This window comes from Schistocerca piceifrons, chromosome 1 (assembly GCF_021461385.2).
Source record: "Schistocerca piceifrons isolate TAMUIC-IGC-003096 chromosome 1, iqSchPice1.1, whole genome shotgun sequence".
Taxonomy (NCBI): Eukaryota; Metazoa; Arthropoda; class Insecta; order Orthoptera; family Acrididae; genus Schistocerca; species Schistocerca piceifrons.
Genome location: NC_060138.1, coordinates 645,883,627 through 645,903,010, shown reverse-complemented (window position 1 = coordinate 645,903,010; position 19,384 = coordinate 645,883,627). Strand labels below are relative to the sequence as shown.

Below are 19,384 nucleotides of genomic sequence, written 5' to 3'. Positions count from 1 at the left end.
GGTTTTGTCTGTGTTCTTCTTAGATTCTACACCTTTATTACTCCAATTTTTGTGGAGCAGATAACATACTTCACCAATTAAAAAATAAACCACTAATTAACATTTTGCATGACAGATCATAATGTAAAATATTTTTCAAGATGGAAACCATACTCATATGTAGGTTATTCCCAAGACTGATGCATAATTCAGATATATACACTTTTCTGAATTCCTAACTGTCTGAGAATACAGTCCATTCAGAATACTAAACTCTGTTGTTGTGGTCTTCAGTCCTGAGACTGGTTTGATGCAGCTCTCCATGCTACTCTATCCTGTGCTTCATCTCCCAGTATCTACTGCAGCTTACATTCTTCTGAATCTGCTTAGTGTATTCTCTAACCCAGCTATTTTTCAAACAACTACGCAGTTTAAAAAATCAACAAACATCTTTACATCAGTCTTTATAATACTGACCCCCACCATAAACTTGTGAGGCTGGGCTCAGAAATAGTGATGGTAATGTATATATAATTCAGTACAATTCACACAAGTAACAATGCAATATAATTGCATAATTCTCACAAGTAAAGTTCATATTTGAAAATGAAACACAAGGTAACTAAGTGTAACCATTTCACAGGATATAGTAGAGCACACATTTAGATTCTAAATGGGAAAAAATTTTTACCAATGAATATATTCACCACTCATGATAGGACACTAGCTAATACTAATATTTAAATAAATGGACAAACATTTGGAAAAACAGAGAGCACAAAATTTATAAGTACATGGACACAATAGAAAATGAACTGAGATAAATATGTAGACTGTATATGGAGAAAATGGAGCAAAGTATGTTTCATAATAAATATTAAGAAATTGTACATAATGTGCAAAGCTCAAGACTACATAATTTGTTTATGATCACTCAGTATTTAAATATGTCATAGTATTTTGGGGAAATTGTGGAGCAAGTTTGAAATCATTTAAATTACTGAAAAATATTACTGGACTTATTGAAAGGATACACCAAAGGTCATTATGCAGGCCATTGTTTAAGAAAATACTAGAAAATTTAATTATTATAAAAAAATTAAAAGTAACAGTCCATCCATCACCCATAATGAATCTGTATATAGCTAACATGCAGCACAAATCGATGGCATAAAAATACAACAGAACATACAGCACTATTACAGAGTGTCATACCCCATCTTGGCATCAAACTGGATAACTACCTAAATCCACAACAATAATAATGGACAGAAAGAATTTCAAATCGACTATGAAGGACTGCTTGGTCAAGTACTGTTTCTATACATTGAAGGAGTATGTAGTAAAATAAAACCAATTAATATTGAATTTACAAAGTGTATAGTATAATAAAATATTGTTTAATATTAGCTTTTGCTAAAATAATAAGCAAAAAATTTCAATAAATATGTTAGGAATTAAGAAATGGTATAAAATTTTTTGTCATAGTGCATTTTAGAGTCACTGATTCAATAAATAAATACACCACAGTCTTCCATTCAAGAAGTCATCAAAATAAACAGGTATGGAAATTTCAAAAACAAAGAACATAACATCATAATATTTGAAGAAAAGGTTTTCCACTTGCTGCAATCCTTCTATGGCTGGCAGCATGCTAGAAACTGGCCAGAAGAAGACCCAAATGTCAGGATGCTTCACATTAACACAACATTTGGTTCTATACTCATTTTCAGTCTACCCATTAATGCTTCATTCAATGAAATTTACTACCATTTCTCTTTATACTGTAGAGCTTAATCTTGTACTTGAGCCAGCTGACATATAAGCTTAGTCATAACACAATCAAACACTTATAATGGGCTATAATTACTTATATCAACCTGCTTGCTTTGTTTAACTTATTTATATTATTTTAAGCAGAGACAAAGATCACTAAATTAATTAAGCTGCCCAGAATTACTATTTATTCTCTGTTTATTCCTACTGTTGTGCTGCCAGGAATTTTAATAACATCACAAGCTTTTAACTGCAAGGGTTTGGTATTTTGTTAGCACGCAATAATCATTTCAGTTTATGTGCACCACTCTTTGAGCTGTCAAACATGATACAGTCCATGTCTGTTTCTTTCAATTTGTATTTATTTATATTCTGCTATCTAACATTTTACATGTTACTGGTGTAAATATTTACTTATAAATTTAAGGGAAAGAGTATGTAACATTTCAGGATATTTCAATCAATGTTAAAATTTTAAATACAATCTCAGTATTATATATCCAGGAACCTATTAAGAGACCATTTGATATCATTTGTATTTTCTACATTTTCTAGTGTTAAACTTGGTGTGACAGTAATTTGTGAGAGCTTCATTTTACTTAAATTTGATTCCTCATACTTTTTATACTGAATACTTTCCTTTTTTAAAACAAGTCTTCTTAAACAAATTTAAATATTCTACAGAAGACAAAATGGACAGTTTTCGGAAGTCTGTTGAAAAAACTGAGGCTAACATATTTGTGGCTGTCAGGAACCTTAGTCAGCTTACTGTGGGATAAATCAATTGATTGTCTAGTACTTGTGATGTGTTCATGTATTAACATCATATGGCTAAAATTATTTAAATTCTGTTTAACACTGGGGAGGCCATTATAATATTTGCTATTTGAAATGATCTTTATGTGATTCTCTTTGAGTAAGTGCTGCTATACAACTGACACCCTCTTTTTGGCCACTTGAAAACAATTTTTGGGTAGTTATCCCATAGAAGAATAACGTATGTAAGGGGAAGTGGGAAAATGCAAAATATGCATACACTAATAGAGTTTTGTTTACATCATTCCTCATAATATAAAACAGATAAATCATTCCAAACAATTTAGAGCATAATTTTTCTGCATGACTCACCCAGCTGAGTTTCTGTTCTATGCAGAAACCCAATTGTTTAATTATTTTGAAATCTTCATCAGTGATAGTTGAACTGAAAACTTTGTCTTCATGTTTACTATCATTAATTTGTAAATTTTACTGGAACCAGTTAGGACATCTAGCATTGCTATGTTTAAGCTGTGTCACAGCTCCTCTAGATCAGCCACTTGTGAAATTAGAGTTGTATCACCTGTGTACATTACAGCCTCACATGGCAACAATGAGCATAAATCGTTAAAATCATTAAAATACAGGAAACAAACAAGTTCCAAGTGATAACAGATGCCTTTTGTAATAGGTAAGCCATCTGATCTTTCATTGTTTTTGTTACTAACTGTTCTCTGTTGCTTGGATATAACTCAATAAGGTGAAGAACATGCTCCCCAGCTCCGTAGTTATGAAGATTTTTGATAGGTGTACTACCACACACAGTATCAAAAGCTCTTCTCAAAGCCAGAAGAGCTGCAAAGATTATTTGGTTAAGCTCAAAAGACTCATATTTTTGTGATAATGGTCTCAACTGGTTTGATGTTGGAAAGATGAGATCTGTAACCATATTGAACATGGGTTATTTTGCTCAAAATGCTGGTTCATCTGTTTCTGCATACAATATTGTATTATTTTTAATATTGTTGAAAAGAGTGAGATGGGTTGATAGTTATTAGGGGACTTTCTTATGGGTAGATGTTACAATAGAAATTTTTACTTAATTGGGAAAGATTCCTTCGTGTAGCATTTGACTGATGATATTGGTTAGTGGCAGTACAGTCCCTTTCTTTATATTTGAGTGAAAATGGCAGTACAATCCCTTTCTTTATATTTGAGTGAAAATAATCAATTTTGACAATACAATGCAATTAGGTTCATAATAAATCTACTCACCAAGCAGTGGCAGGAGAAAACTCATATAAAAGTGAAGGAAATGTGCAAATTTTTAAAGCCAGTGGGTTCTTCTAGCAGAAGGGTTGTAGAGGAAGGAAGAGCGATGAAGGAAAAGGCCTGGTGTGGTTTAGGAAATTGGGAGGCTTACAGAGAAGTCACCCAGTATCTTGAGTCAGAGGACACTCACCATATAGCATGAGAAGGAAAGGCTTGCTTCTCATTCCATTCAGTAAGTCTGCTCTGATCCAGGGTTCTTAATGACCTTTCTGCAGTTCTACCAATTTCCTAAACCTCAAGAGTCCTTTTCCTTTACTCCTATTCCTTCTACTACAATCCTTCTGCCAGAAGAAGGAACCTCTGTCCCTAAAAAATTGCACATTTCCCTAACTTTTATGTGCATTTTCTCCTGGTCCCACTTGGTGAGAAGATTTTTTATCCATCCAGTTACATTATAATTTATTAATATTTTTTATTACATAATTTTAGAGTACATAGAAATCTTCTGTTTTTGTGTTGCTAAGTTTGGAAACTCCTTCACCAACTTGTTTGTAAGATACACGAGACTAGCATAAGCTATCAGGTGGTTTACTGACTAGAGCTAGGAGCAGAGCTTAGGCTTTTTTTAAATCTTCACAGAGATTTTTATTTGAGCCAGAACTGGTAAAGTGTGCATTTGAGGTGTTTAGTTGGATTAGAATGTTGTTGTGCTTATTTTCAGAGCCTATTTCTGTTATAATAACTTTTCATCTTGCTTTACACCTGTTTTCTTTTTTAGTGGGGGTGTATAATTGTCATTTGCTTTCCTCTTGGCTGCTCTAATTTCTGGCATGTACGCCAATCTAACTGCTGCATAAGCTTTCTTGTCAGATTGTCTCTGATGCATTCTGCCATAGTGCACCATTATTTATTCCATAAGCTTGCTCAGGTGTGGGGTGTACCTGTTCCTCAGTTCTTGAGGTTTATTACATTGGTTCAGCTTTTTGTGATCTTTTTGCAATATCTGGGTCAACAAGTTTTCTACTAATAATTCCAAAAATTGGTGTTGATCCATTGGCAGACATATCATTAGTGAGAAATGTAACTAAATTTATGTGATTTAACTTGTTTTTCAACTGAATCAATTTATATATGTTCATTGATTGATCTGATTACCCTTCCTTGTTCAGCTGAAGAGATTGCCTGGGCCACAGTCCTATGTGATCTGAAATTCCAAAGTTTACAGTACCAAATTTAGTTTCATATAGTCAGAAGCTGCACATTATATTATCCATCTTGCTTTGAACCTGGTAGATTTTTCATTTAGGCGATACTAGTTTATTGATCTTAATGTGTGTAAAGGGTGCTCCACATTTTTATTACTATATATAATGTCTATGTTACTGTTACCAAATATCAGCACTCCACCAATTTTGTTACTTAACAGCTTTATTATCAATTTTTCAAAATACTCTGCAAATAAAGTTATTACTACAGGAGTGGTACACTGATTCAGCAATTACTTCCTGACTTGGTTTCAGTATCACTGTAACATCAGAAACTACTTCCACACAACAAGAACATACATCTATCATTTCATATACTAAATTATTTGTTTCTTTGGCAAAGACTGAAACACCATCATACTTCAGACTTGTGCTATAGTAACATGTTGCTGACTAGTATTGATAAGGTACATTTAATACAGGTTTGCAGTAAGTGAGCCATTATTCGTTTGCAATCAAAACATTATTAATTAATTCTTCAAATCAATATTCCATTTCTGTATGTTTATTTTTAAGTGATAGTCTATTAGTACACAAGAGAATCACATTTTTTCCTTTGATGTTTGGTCTTAGCCTATCTATCTGGTTGGACGCACAAAATTCTAGACTACTGAAGAATTGATGAGTCAGTCTCTTTAGTGGGAGTTTTTCAAATATTTTATTCTTTTTTCCTCAGACATGGAAAGCTATCTCAGAAGACAAAATATAGTTCTCTGTTCTCGCTTATGAGTACATGCACATATTTATTACTAGTCTGTCCCAACACTATAGAAGGAAATCCAAAACTGAAATGTCAGGAAAGTGGAGCAACATCCAATTATGAGGTCTGGCATCATGTAGTATATTATGAGCAATATTATTATTAGTTTATTCAATTTAAAAACATCCCCTACACCACTGTAATGGCACTCGAAAGCTTTTGGATAAGGATGTATTGTGACATGATACTTTTTAAACCTTGAGGTGGAAACATTTTGACCTACAATAATTAAATATGAAAGACAAAAAAGTAAAACTGCAGGTGTATGATTCATCTTAAATGTTACAAAAATCTGTCACAATAGGGAAAAAATCTGTTGTTACATTTTAAAAAGAACCATAGAGTCTTGTAATTTTTAGCACATAAAAAAGGTTCTTAAGCATAATTACCAAGTGGAAAACTACTCTCTCCTGTCCAAAACATCAGTTGTTGTGACTTTTGTTTCAATACCTCCAAAAATTTATGAAGTCTTACACATGTTGCATTAGTTATCAACAGCTGTGCTTTATTTTCCACAAAATTAAATAGAAGATGAATTTAAAAAAAACAATTGAAAGTTATAAAGAGTGAAATGGACTCCAAAAGACATCCCTTCATAGAGGAACTGCATTCCTGATGTTATAACTTTGAATGGTGCTGACAGTGAATGCAGATGCAAAAACTTCAGTCAACAATTTCAAACCAAGAAACAAGCTTGGCAGAAAATATTCTGACACTTAATTGCTGAACCAGACAAAGTGAATGACACAGGAGGTTAGAATGGTAATCCATAGACATAACACTAACTCAGAGACAGAAAATCTAGCATTTACAGGAATCACCTAAAATATCAGTATCATGACCAGTAACAGGCTTAACAGTATGGTGTGGATTACTGAACATGTGGTCAACTGTATCCATAACAAATCAGTAGAAGATTTGTTCCCAATATATTTACACACAAAAATCAGATTCTGTGTAGCCTAGAGAATTAAAGCTGTCCAATGTTGTGTGACTTGAAATATTATGTCAAACATATATGATGTCAGGATTTGACTAAATATTAGCATTTTGAATAAGGCAGAATAAAATTTGGTATTCAATGGTTCATTACACAAACAATTTCAGTCTCTTTAGACAGACTCTCCAAATCACTATAAATTGAAGTCTACTTTCTTCTTATTGTACCATATATTAAAGCTGCTCCCTGTTTAATTTCTTTATGGACTATGGGGGCCACCTGTGTGCAAGCTATTATTAGTCTACTTTTATGTTAATGGTTTTTGTAGGAGTCATATCTAGTGGGTTGCAGAATATTTGTAAATAAAACTTGTTCTTGTAATTTTCTGAGTAGGTTTTTGTGTAACGTTTGGTGTCTTTTTGAGCATTTGTGAGCTGGACTTTTTGTCATTTCTTTTACATTCTGCCAACAAGAATGAATCTCATATATGTTAATTATACGTTCTGAATTGCAGACAGGCACAACAAAAAGACTGTTACACACTAAGCTTTTGGCCAAAGCCTTTTTCAGAAAAGAAAGGGAAACACATATACATGCACCCAAGCAGGCATGCCCCATTCACAATGACTGATACCTCTAGCCACTCTAACCAGACTTCAACTGCTGCAGTGAACTACATCAGCAATCAGGAGTGTGACAGCGTTTGGGGAGCGATAGCAGAGTACAGATGGGGGCAAGAGAAGAGCACTGCCTTGCACAGCATGCATGGACTAGAAGGCTGCAGAATAAGGCTGCCAGGAGCAGCTTCAGGAGGCTGTGTGTGATGTAGGATGGAGTGGAAAACAAGAAGAGCAGAGAGGGCAAGAGACTGGTGGGTGCTTTGACAGAGAGTGAAAACAATGGGGGTGAGGGGATGTGGATTGGGACGAGGTTGTAGGACAAGGGGATGGAAACTGTTGGGTATGGGGTGTAGGGAGAGTAGGTTATCATTGGTTGAGGAGTGAGAATAGATTGTAAGGATAACTCTTATCTATGCAGTTTGGTAAAGCTGGTGATGGAGGGGAGGATTCAGGTGGTCCAGGTTGTGAAGCAGATATGCCCTCCTCAGGTGGCCAGGCTTATCGAAGGGATTTTTTAGTCCCTCTCGTTCAGTCTGGCCACCTGAGAAAGGTGTATCTGCAGTGACGAGGACTCCCCTGCTGAGTATACTGAGTGTCTCACAAAGGTCTTTCCAAACAAGCACTATCCCATGACTTAGTCCATAAATAGATTTCCTGTGCCACACTCCCACACACCCCTAATCATCTCACCACCTCCATGAACCTGCTACAAATGAGCACCAATTTCATCACCAAATACCAAACCAGACTGGAACAAGTGAACTAAATCCTTCCTCAGGGCTTTGATCATCTATGTCATGCTCTGAAATAAGGGGCTATGCACCCAAGGTCCTACCCCATCCCCTTAAAGTGATATATCATTCACTCAACCTCATCAACATCCTACTCCATCCCTATGCTACTCCCAGTCCCAGTCCATTACCCTCTCTGCTTCTCTTGTTTCCTACTCCATCCTCTCTCCCCCACAGCCTCTTGATGCTGTCCCTGGCAGCCTTGTCCTGTTGCTTTCTAGTCCCTGCACACACTGCCAGGCAGCACTCTCCTCTCCCCATAGCCACACTCTGTTATCTTCCCCCCTTCTGTGCCCCTCTCCTGACTGCTGCCTTCATTCAGCACAACAGCTGCTGTCCAGCTAGAGCTGCTGGAGATAGTGGTCACGTGTGAATGAGAAGTGTACACTTGTGTGAATGGGGTGTGATTTCCTTTCTTTTCTGAAGAAGGCTTTGGCCAAAATCTTAGCGTGTAACAGTCTTTTTGTTGTGCATGTCTGCAACTCAGCGTTTCATCTTTATGGAGAATAACAATGTATCCTTTTCATAATTGCTTATATTCCAACCTGGACTCTCTACTGTTTAATTCTGCTTCTCTCATTTTGGAATTACTGTACAGGCCAAAAAAAGTGTTAACTAGAAACATGTGTTGATCATCTAAACAATATTATGAATAGGACAGATTTCTACTCACCACATCACAGAGATGATGACTGAGGCACAGATAGGTACAACAAAATGACTGCCAAACAAGAAAGCTAGCCTTGGCAGCCAGCGAGCGTGCTCATGTGTGTTTGAGTTGTGTTTGCTTGAGTGTGTGTGTCTAATTCTAATGAAGGCCTTTTTGGCTGAAAGCTTACTTATTTAACAGTCTTTATGTTGTGCCTATCTGCGACTTGTCATCTCAGCTACATCAAGAGTAGCATTCTATCCTTTCATAATACTGTCATTATTCCATCTTGGATTTCCCATTGTTTGATCTACACAGAATGATGAAGCACAGATGTAATATAAAAGTAGAAACATTAGCAGTAACAGAAGAAGTACAACTTTTGCTGTTCATACCTTGTCTATGAGATCTTTGATCATTCCATTCCATCTACCTTCTTCATCCATGTTTCCAAATTTACCATCTGCCACTTCATAAATTTCAATCTCAAAATTAGTGATATTGCGGATCGCATTGATCAAGTCAATGCAATAACCTTTAAACTTTGTACTTCCATTTTCATCCTGATATTTTATAACAAATGGTTGTTGCTGTCAATAATAACAAGATTTCAAATATAATATGCTAAACACTACAGAGAAAGAAAAATTAATGCTCATATAATTCCAGTTTCAGTTCACCTACATTTGTAAAGGTACTCATCTAACTTTACACAACAAAAACTTCATATCAGCAGGACAAAGATTGGAATTATTAAACTCAAATATCAAAGTTCATTATGAGTAACATTTTCAGTCATTAACCTATAAATTATAGCATTGATTGTAGCATGTTCTTATGCAACAGCAGTGTTATTTCTTATGCAATTGTTTTTATAAAATTTAAAGTTTGAATTATAACCTCACTTAACATTTTTAATTAATGTATCAGTATGTTACAAGATATGATGCTGTAGGCACTGTACATTGTTATGCTATATTCAGCATGAGCAACTAATGCTAGAAATACCTTCTAAATGACAGCAACATAGAAGATGGAATCCTTGGAAACTTTGTACTACAGCTACAGTACAAAAAACAGAATTTGTGTTTCAAAGCTATAGCAGAGAATGATAATAAATGAAACAATAAATCGAGTGTATATAAAGCTATTCGAAAACAGGTTGCCAAACAGAGGCCACAAAACATAGGAACACAGTTCAATTGCTGCTGGACAGTGAATAGTGTGAAGTGTACCCATTTGGTGAAGCATAATACTAGTTTGTTTCTTGTCAAACATAGATCAGCAAGCCTGAGATCACAGGATCAACAATTTGATGTTACAGATCTTGAATAATGGGAAGCATAGATGTAATAAACAGACTGTCCTTCATTTACCCAAACAGATAAATATTGGGTGGTATAAGCTTGGTGAACCAGGAAGGCTCTGACAATGAACGTAGTTTTATTACCCACCTATTCCGATCCAACAACATAAAATAGTGTTGTTCAGGTAACCCCACTCAAAAGTTTCAAAGTGCCAGGAAATTAAATCATTCAAATATTTTTGAAGGTGGGTAGGATCTCGTTTTCTAGCATCTCTAGGTAGGTACCGTGTTACAGATTTTCCATGAAACAGAAAGCTCCATAAATGGCACCTTTACAGAATGTCTTCCATATCTGGTAGCTATCAGAGGACTTTCTAAGATTATGGCACTTAATGTTGCCAGAAAGATTAAATGTTGATTAATCAGCAAAACACTTACAGTAAAATTATTTTTTCCTTTCTTTACCTCTATAAGCACTATTGCCATCAGGATGCAAAGGCTACATTAACTATAGCTTACACTGTCAATTTTGTAACAGTTTGAACATGACACACACGAGCTCAAAATTTTCATCTGATGGATGAGATTATCACTGTTTTTCCATTTGCATTTGTAAACAACTATTAATTTTTACATTATCAGTTTCTTTACGATAAAGTAACTGCTTCTTGGATTGATAAACTGCACATTTAGGTAGTCTGCATGAAGACGTGGTATCCAGGCTGTGTATCAGATGTGTCATGTTTGGGGCCTACACAGCCTTGCAAAAATGTAAATTATTAACAAGTCTACCAAAAATCCAGAAAAATCCAGAAAAATCAACTCTTTTAAATGAACCTTGCAGACATTAGCAAGCATATAAAATTCATTTTAACTGAACATATTTTTAAGTGAACTTGCACGAAATATACAGTACCAGAAGTACAGTTTTTCACATAGACTATACATTCTCTCCTTCTACACTGTCAGTGTTCCTCTGGGACTTCCTTTCTATACTGCTCTGGATATTGGTTTACACATATGCATGGTACAGAAAACATAGGAAAACATAGCAAAATCAAAATTAATTCTCATACAGATAAAAAAGTCTGGAGAATTATTCATAAAATACAAAAACATAAATGCAATAGCAGTTAATTAGCTTACAGAGCACATGTCAAGGAAGTGGTTATTTCCTTCCCCAATTTTAAATTAGATTTGTACTGTGAATTTGCCTACAAAAATGTATTCAATTTATACAAATGTCCAGAGGTGAGACACTCCTTCAGCTTTCTTTTGAAGTTGGTCAGTACTTCTATGCTCTTTATGCTTAGTGTCAATCAGTTATAAAATAAGGTCCCTATATTTATAGGCACTTTATCCATAATTTTAAGCATTTTTGTACAAACAAAGCAATTGCCTCTAGTTCTTGTCCTGTATTCATGAAAGCCTCTATTTAATGTCACTGCCCAGTTAATAATTTCAATTCTTTCCATTTATTTTTACAGGATTCCAAAGACGCTACAATCCCTACAGAGCTGATGGTTTTCTCTTGCCGTTTTAAAATTCCATTAATATGCACATCTGCTGCTCCTCCCAGTATCTGTCAGAAAGACTGTCTTGTACAACTACAAGACAAAATATCCTAACAGTGACTGAGATGGTATGGACAAATGCAATGCATGGATGCTAACAGGCTACTAATACTATTGTATGAGAGACAGAAGATCAAGAGGATGAACAAGACTAAGGTGCAAGGATATGGCAAAATCTAATTTAACACTGAACAACGAGGACATACGTGGGACACCACTGAAGAAGGACAGACATTTTTAATGACCATAATTGCTGCAGAAGCTCATATTCTGATGCACTGAATAAGATGGAATGACGTGGGAAACAAAGATGATGATGTAGAATGGTATAAGCACAGTCCATTTTCAGTAAAGTTTTGGTATCCTTGTGTACGAACTTGTGCTTCATCACAAATACATTTGTACTTCTTTATAGTAGGTCTTGTCAGTGTGTTTTCTCACATCAGAAATCTGTCATCTTCTATACCCAAGAACATATTACAGTCTATTTCTTTTATGTCTGCATCCACAAAGCTATATTTATATACAAGATAAAGAGTGGAGATCCTAGTACAAAGCCCTGAGCTAATACAATTTTATCTTCAGATAACCAGAGTAGGCAGTTTTTCAATATTAACACAATGATGTTTTATTTGTATACACTGATGTCTATTTTTTTAGAAAAGTTGGAGGCTTCCTGCCTTATGACATAGTACAGCAGTTTCAGAGTAAGTCTAATATGGACACAATTATGGTTGTAAAGGTCTAAGTATAATCTGGATACATCCCTCTTACGTTTGTGATTAAACTTTCATTTCTATCTTTATGGATCGGTCACTTCTTAAGCCCATGCTGTGATTTATTTAAGATGTTTATAGTGTATAATGACAAAACCCAGCAGAGGGTGGGACTGACGCAAGTTGCTACATTCTGCAAACTACTATTTTTGTTTTCAGTGTAACTACAAAATTTTGAAACATAGTTTTATACTGGCAAAATTGAGTTTCTATCTTTTGATGTGAATTAAAAATAAAATTTAGAACTCTGTTTTTAGCTAAAATTTATCCACAACATTACAATAAATACAAGCTTTGAACTGTAGTAAAGAGAAGCAGTATGCTAAAATTATTTACACACCTCAACTAAAGTGTGGGTATCGTAGAGTTAACTACAATGATTTATTACAGCACACCCATTGAGGTTTGTATAATACCTTATTAGCAAAATAAACATAATTCCTTCTGAAAACAACAATGATTTTGGTTAGTTACAAAAAAATAATTACAAAACAAAGCAAGCTCTCTCCTGAGTGTACATCTTGTAAACAAAAACAGAGAAAATCTTTATCTGATTATGATGATTATCAGTCTTTAGTAGTGAGAATGTCCTCTCACACAAGAATGGGTTCTTCCATTCTGTGAAGCATCCTCTGGATGCGACCCTCAAGTTTATCTTGGGATGTGAGGTCTCACTCCTCAATGGCAGCTTCAGTGAGAGTCTGCAGATTGTCAAGTTGATTAGGATGCTGGTCAGTGGCCACCTTCAATGGGTCCCACGCATGCTCAACAGCATTCATTTCTGGGGGCTGTGCTGGCCAATACATTTGGTTGGTGCTGCATTTTTCAAGAGACTGAGAAATTGCTAAAATATAGTATAGTCTTGCATTGTCATTGACTTGGATGAAGTTGTCACTGATTTCACATCTGTAGGGCCTTACAGTCATTTGTAGGACTTCTTGACGGTATCTGGGATGAGTCAAATTGCTATAAATGGGAATTTGGGGGGATTCTGTTGTCCCATCATTATTGCCACCCAGAATGTTACACTTCCACATTCCACATCCCAGTGGGTGGACTTCCTAAACATATCAGCATTCCTGGTGTCATCTAGCACTTCTCGAATTGCTAACACGACCAGTGTCTGATCGCAAACTGCGAACCAATCCTGCTCTTATCAGAAGACATGACATTACTCTATTCTGCAATGATCCAATGTTGATGTGGAAGAGTCCAGATCCTTCAATTGTGTCACTTCAGTTGGTTCAGTGCAAAACTTCTCATTAGTCTTCAGGAATGAAGACCACCCTGTTACAATCTTCTACACACTATTTGGTCTGAGATATGAATCCTGTCACCCAGGAGAAGCCATTTCCAATATTTCTGGCAGCTGATGTTGGGCACCTGTGAGCTGACAGTTGGAGGAAACAATCTTGCATTGGTATTGTCATATGAGGACAAGCATGCAGGGTCTATCATTCACATTTCCCATCTCTCTGTATCTTCTCTTAGACATACCACTTTGAAAGGAAGTGGGTTTTAAGGGAGAGGGTAAGGAGTCATTCCAATCCCGGGAGCGGAAAGACTTACCTTAGGGGGAAAAAAGGACAGGTATACACTCGCACACACGCACATATCCATCCACACATACAGACACAAGCAGACATATTTAAAGACCATTGGTCTTTAAATATGTCTGCTTGTGTCTGTATGTGTGGATGGATATGTGCGTGTGTGCGAGTGTATACCTGTCCTTTTTTCCCCCTAAGGTAAGTCTTTCCGCTCCCGGGATTGGAATGACTCCTTACCCTCTCCCTTAAAACCCACTTCCTTTCGTCTTCCCCTCTCATTCCCTCTTTCCTGATGAGGCAACAGTTTGTTGCGAAAGCTTGAATTGTGTGTGTATGTTTGTGTTTGTTTGTGTGTCTATCGACCTGCCAGCGCTTTTGTTCGGTAAGTCACCTCATCTTTGTTTTTATATATAATTTTTCCCACGTGGAATGTTTCCTTCCATTATATACATACCACTTTGAGTTACACATAATCACCATCTTGCTGTGTATGACCTGCTGAAAGGAAAGCTACTATCCTGACTTTATCAATGTGTTGTATGCCACTATGTGGCATGTTACTACAGTGCTGAGCACAAACTGAATGAAGCTGTTGTTGATACTGGACTGCTTACAGTTTACTGTTGTGGCAGCAGTATGTTTATATGACTGGGAAATGGACACTTAGCATGCCAGCAGTAATCACCATCCAGTGTATGGACTCTAACTGAGTAATTCATGAAGTGCCTAGGTCAATAAGACCTATAGTATCATAGACTACATTTTATTGTAGTATTCCAAACTTTTGTTGAGCAGTGTGCATTAATTACAATGAAATTCCTACTAAGAATGTAAAATATAACAATTTAAAGCTAAGTAAGAGGTAACAGAATTGTAGGATTAAGAGTATCATTTAGATTTGGTTGCAATCAACTTCAGAACAGGCTGAGAATATCATAACTAACTGTGACAGATGTATTTTAAGCCTTGGTGATGGTAAGTAGCAGGTTATTAGACTGACCAGAGGCAAAGGATGTAGGACTGACACTGTGTGACCAATCTACATCTACATCTATATATCTACTCCACTAGCCACCAAGCAGTGTGTGGTGGAGGGCACCATTCATGCCACAGTCATATTCCCCCCTCCCCCGTTCCACTCGTGGATCACGCTAAGGTAAAACAACTGTCTGACTGCTTATTCTTGGTGAAATAGAGATTGTATACCCAAGTTAAGCCCTTAGGGGATGAAGTTGACATTTTTATTTTATCATTTAAAGTGCTGTGGCAAGACACAAATAGTGTGGAGAAAGTAATTATGTTATTTATGATAAAATGGCTACTGAGAGCATAAATTACAACAGTGAAAAGCTATGCAAGGACACAGGTTACACCCGTATATTAGAGAGGTAGTAGAAGCAATGCACAAGACTACCATCCAACATCCTTGGTATCAATTTGTTGTAAAGTTCTAGAACATATTCTGCGCTCAAACATAATAAAGTATCTTGAACAGAATGACCTCCTCAAAGCCAACCACCATGGTTTTCAAAAACATCAGTCATGTGAAACCCAAGTTGCACTTTTCACACAACACATTGAAAGCTTTGGATCAAGGCAACCAGGTAGAGGCAGTGTATCTTGATTTCTGAAAAGCATTTGGCTCAGTACTGCACCTACGCTTATTGTCAAAAGAATGATCATATGGGGTATCAAGTGAAATTTGTAACTGGATTGAGGACTTTTAGGTAGGGAGGACACAGTATGTTACCTTGGATGGAGAGTCATCATCAGATGTAGAAGAAAATTCAGGTGTGCTCCTGGTAAGTTTGTTGGCACCCTTGCTGTTCATGTTGTATATTAATGACCTTGCAGAAAATATTAATACTAAAATCAGGTTTTTTGCAGATGATGCAGTTACCTATGACGAAGTACTGTCTGAGAGAAGCTGCATAAACATTCAGTCAGATCGTGATAAGATTTCATCATGGTGCAGAGATTGGCAACTTGCTCTAAATATTCAGAAACGTAAAATTGTGCACTTCACAAAATGAAAAAAACATAGTATCCTATGACTATAATATCAATGAGTCACTGTTGGAATCAGGCAACTCATACAAATACCTGGGTGTAGCACTTTGTTCAGATATAAAATGGAATTATCACATAGGCTCCGTCTTGGATAAAGCAGGTAGCAGACATTAGTTTATTGGTAGAATACTGGGGAAGTGCAATCAGTCTACTGAAGAGACTGGTTACACATCACTTGTGTGACCCACTCTAGAATATTGCTCAGATGTGTGGGTCCATACTGGATAGGACTAACAGGGGATATTACACATATACAGAGAAGGGCAGTATAAAGGTTTGTTTAATTCAAAGGGCAGGGAGTCACAGAGATGAAAACTCTTGATGGTAGACATAAGCTACCCCAAGGAAGTCTATTAACACAGTTTCAAGAACCAGCTTTAAATGATTACTCAAGGGATATACTACAACCCCCTACGTGTCGCTCACACACGGAACCTTAGGATAAGATTAGAATGATTACTGCACGCACAGAGACAATCAATCATTCTTCCCAGGCTCTATATGTGAATGAAACAGGAAGAAACCATAATAACCGGTACAATGGGATGCACCCTCTGCCATGAACCTCACGGTGGTTTGCAGAGTGTAGATGTAGGAATGCGAACAGCATTTAGTTTTGATTGTGACCAACTTCAGGACAGATAGAATACATTGTTTGATCATTTCAGTAAGCCTGTGTGATGGCAAGTACCAGGTTACTGGCCTGAACAAGTAGGAAGATGTAGGACTTTGGGAGACGGAGTCCACATAACCCTTTTGAGAATGAAATTGGTATTCTCAGTTTATTCAGGATGACTAATATCTAATTTCTAAAGCTTAATGCCTGGCTGATAAAAAAAATGCCTGGCTGATATTCTTTTATAAAATAACAGGTCCAGATAAATTATTGCATTATTATACAAGAAGAAAGTCTTTCTAGATATTACAAAGCTGTAGGCAGAGGCACAAATGTGAAGTCACAACATTGCTAAATTTGAAACCATATGTTCATTCACATGAGAAAAAACTAGAAAATATAAATAGAACTGATCAGCAATTAATTATGAAAGTCACACAGGACTCAGTGTCATGGAAGGTATGTAAGACACATCTACCTTTTTCTGTTTACATTAATTGGTGAATTCTATTTTGTGCTTTCTTACTATGTGGCACTAGATAACTTCCTTAATTAATTACTAAATTCTTTTGCTCCTTCATATTTCTTTGGTCTGTACTGTAGACTGAAGAAACTTAATTCTGAGAGATATCATTTTAATGACTATCTGAATCAATATTTGCCAGCAGTTCCATTTTGATTGGACTTTTTCCGTCATAGCAGATTTTGAGTTCCATAAAATTGTTTTAAAGGATTCTTTTTCTAGAATCTTGATGCACTGATCTTTGCTCTCAACAGTTATATGGCACAGAGATGAAATCAATATACTCATTGACATCTCTGGAAATGAACATGAAACACAGCAACATCTCCTAGTATTAATACAAAATTGCGTCGGATACCTTCAAAATCTTACATTCACATGTTATAATATGTTCTCCTCTACAATTAGTAGCAATAAACAGAATACTTTCCAAATTAAATCTGAGCTTTATGCACACTTGGTAAGATAGAAAAGACTTTTCAGGAAGAAATTGCAGATTTGGTGCCTACAGGACATTTTCTGGTCATCTTTAATGCATAACACTGTTGTGACTCGCCGATCATTCAAAGTGCCGCCGCGCAATTACGTGCGTCCTATACGTGCGGCGCTGTCTGCCAGCCATGCAGCAGCTGCGCCACCTAAGCGGCCAGCTGAGCAGCGGCCGCTAGACTGGGACTCAGTGCTCATTCGAATGCTAATGTGTACACATGTCTTACTTGTCAACTTACTCTGTGACTTATATGTGTTGTTGTGTCGTTCCGAAATATATGTGTTAAACTTGAAGTTCTAACAAACACAAATATGATATTGCCACCTAAAAAGAATTACAAAAACAAATTTAAGATGAAGATGATTTGTTAATCTCCTTACAAATATTAGAGTTCCAGAATTATTTCCTGTTGATTTTCAGTAACTTGCATTTTTGTGTGGATCTGTGGTTCTGAGTGACGCATCACCTTATCTCTCATTTTTCCACATGTCTGCTTTCCCCCTACGAAAAATCTGTTCCTTAAATTCAGTATATCCATATTGATGCCAGTAGTAGATAATATGAAATTCCATTTTTTAGTCTGATGCATAGCTTACTTACTTGCAAAATGTGGAAATTTTGTGAGAATAGTGTAACTTTAACTATTTACAAATAGTGTTTTTTGAACATTTAATGGGAAATGAGCATTTTAGAAGTTTCAAGGAGTGGAAGCAGTGGCGGAAGATAACAATTTAAATCATTGCCCGAAAGAACAGACACCACTTATATACACTGAAGCACCAAAGAAATTGGTATAGGCATGTGTATTCAAATACAGTGATATCCACACAGGCAGAATATGGCACTGCAGTCAGCAACACCTATATAAGAGTGTCTGGCGTAGTTGTTGGATCAGTTACTGTTGATAAAATGGTAGATTTAAGTTAGTTTGAATGTGGTGCTATAGTCAGCACAAGAGCGATGAGACACAGCATCTTCAAGGTAGTGATGAAGTGGGGATTTTCCCATATGACCATTTTACGAGTGTACTGTGAATATTGGGAATCCGGTAAAACATCAAATCTCCAACATTGCTGTGGCCAGAAAAGGAACCTGCAAGAACAGGACCAACAACGACTGAAACGAATCATTCACTATGACAGAAGTGTAATCCTTCTGTAAATTTCTGCAGATTTCAATGCTGGCTGATCAGCAAGTGTCAGTGTGCAAACCATTCAATGAAACATTATCAATATGGGCTTTGAGAGCTGAAGGCCCACTTGTGTACCCTTGGTGACTGCATGACACAAAGCTTTATGCCTTGCTTGGGCCTGGCAGCACCAACACTGGACTGTTAATGACTGGAAACATGTTGCCTATTTTGTTTCAGATTTCATTGAGTGGATTGGCGTGTATGGGTATGGAGACAACCTCATGAATCCATGGACCCTGTATGTCAGTAGAGGACTGTTCAAGTTGGTGGAGGCATGTGGGGCATGTGCAGTTGGAGAGATATGGGACCCCTGTGATGTCTAGATACAACTCTCACAGGTGACACATACATAAGCATCCTCTCTGATCACCTGCATCCGTTCATGCCCATTGTGCATTCCAATGGACTTGGGCAATTCCAGCAGGACAGTGCGACACCCCACACATCCAGAATTGCTACAAAATGCCCAGGAACACTCT

General features: G+C 36.5%; 1 protein-coding gene across 1 annotated transcript in view; it reads right to left on the bottom strand.

The window, feature by feature from the left end:
• The window catches only part of LOC124792201 (ionotropic receptor 25a), a 436,300-nt gene that overhangs the window by 245,903 nt on the left and 171,013 nt on the right, over positions 1 to 19,384 (bottom strand). The window contains exon 10 of the mRNA XM_047257921.1: positions 9,204 to 9,398. Coding sequence (XP_047113877.1) covers positions 9,204 to 9,398 — 195 coding nt within the window. The remainder of the gene's footprint in view (positions 1 to 9,203; positions 9,399 to 19,384) is intronic.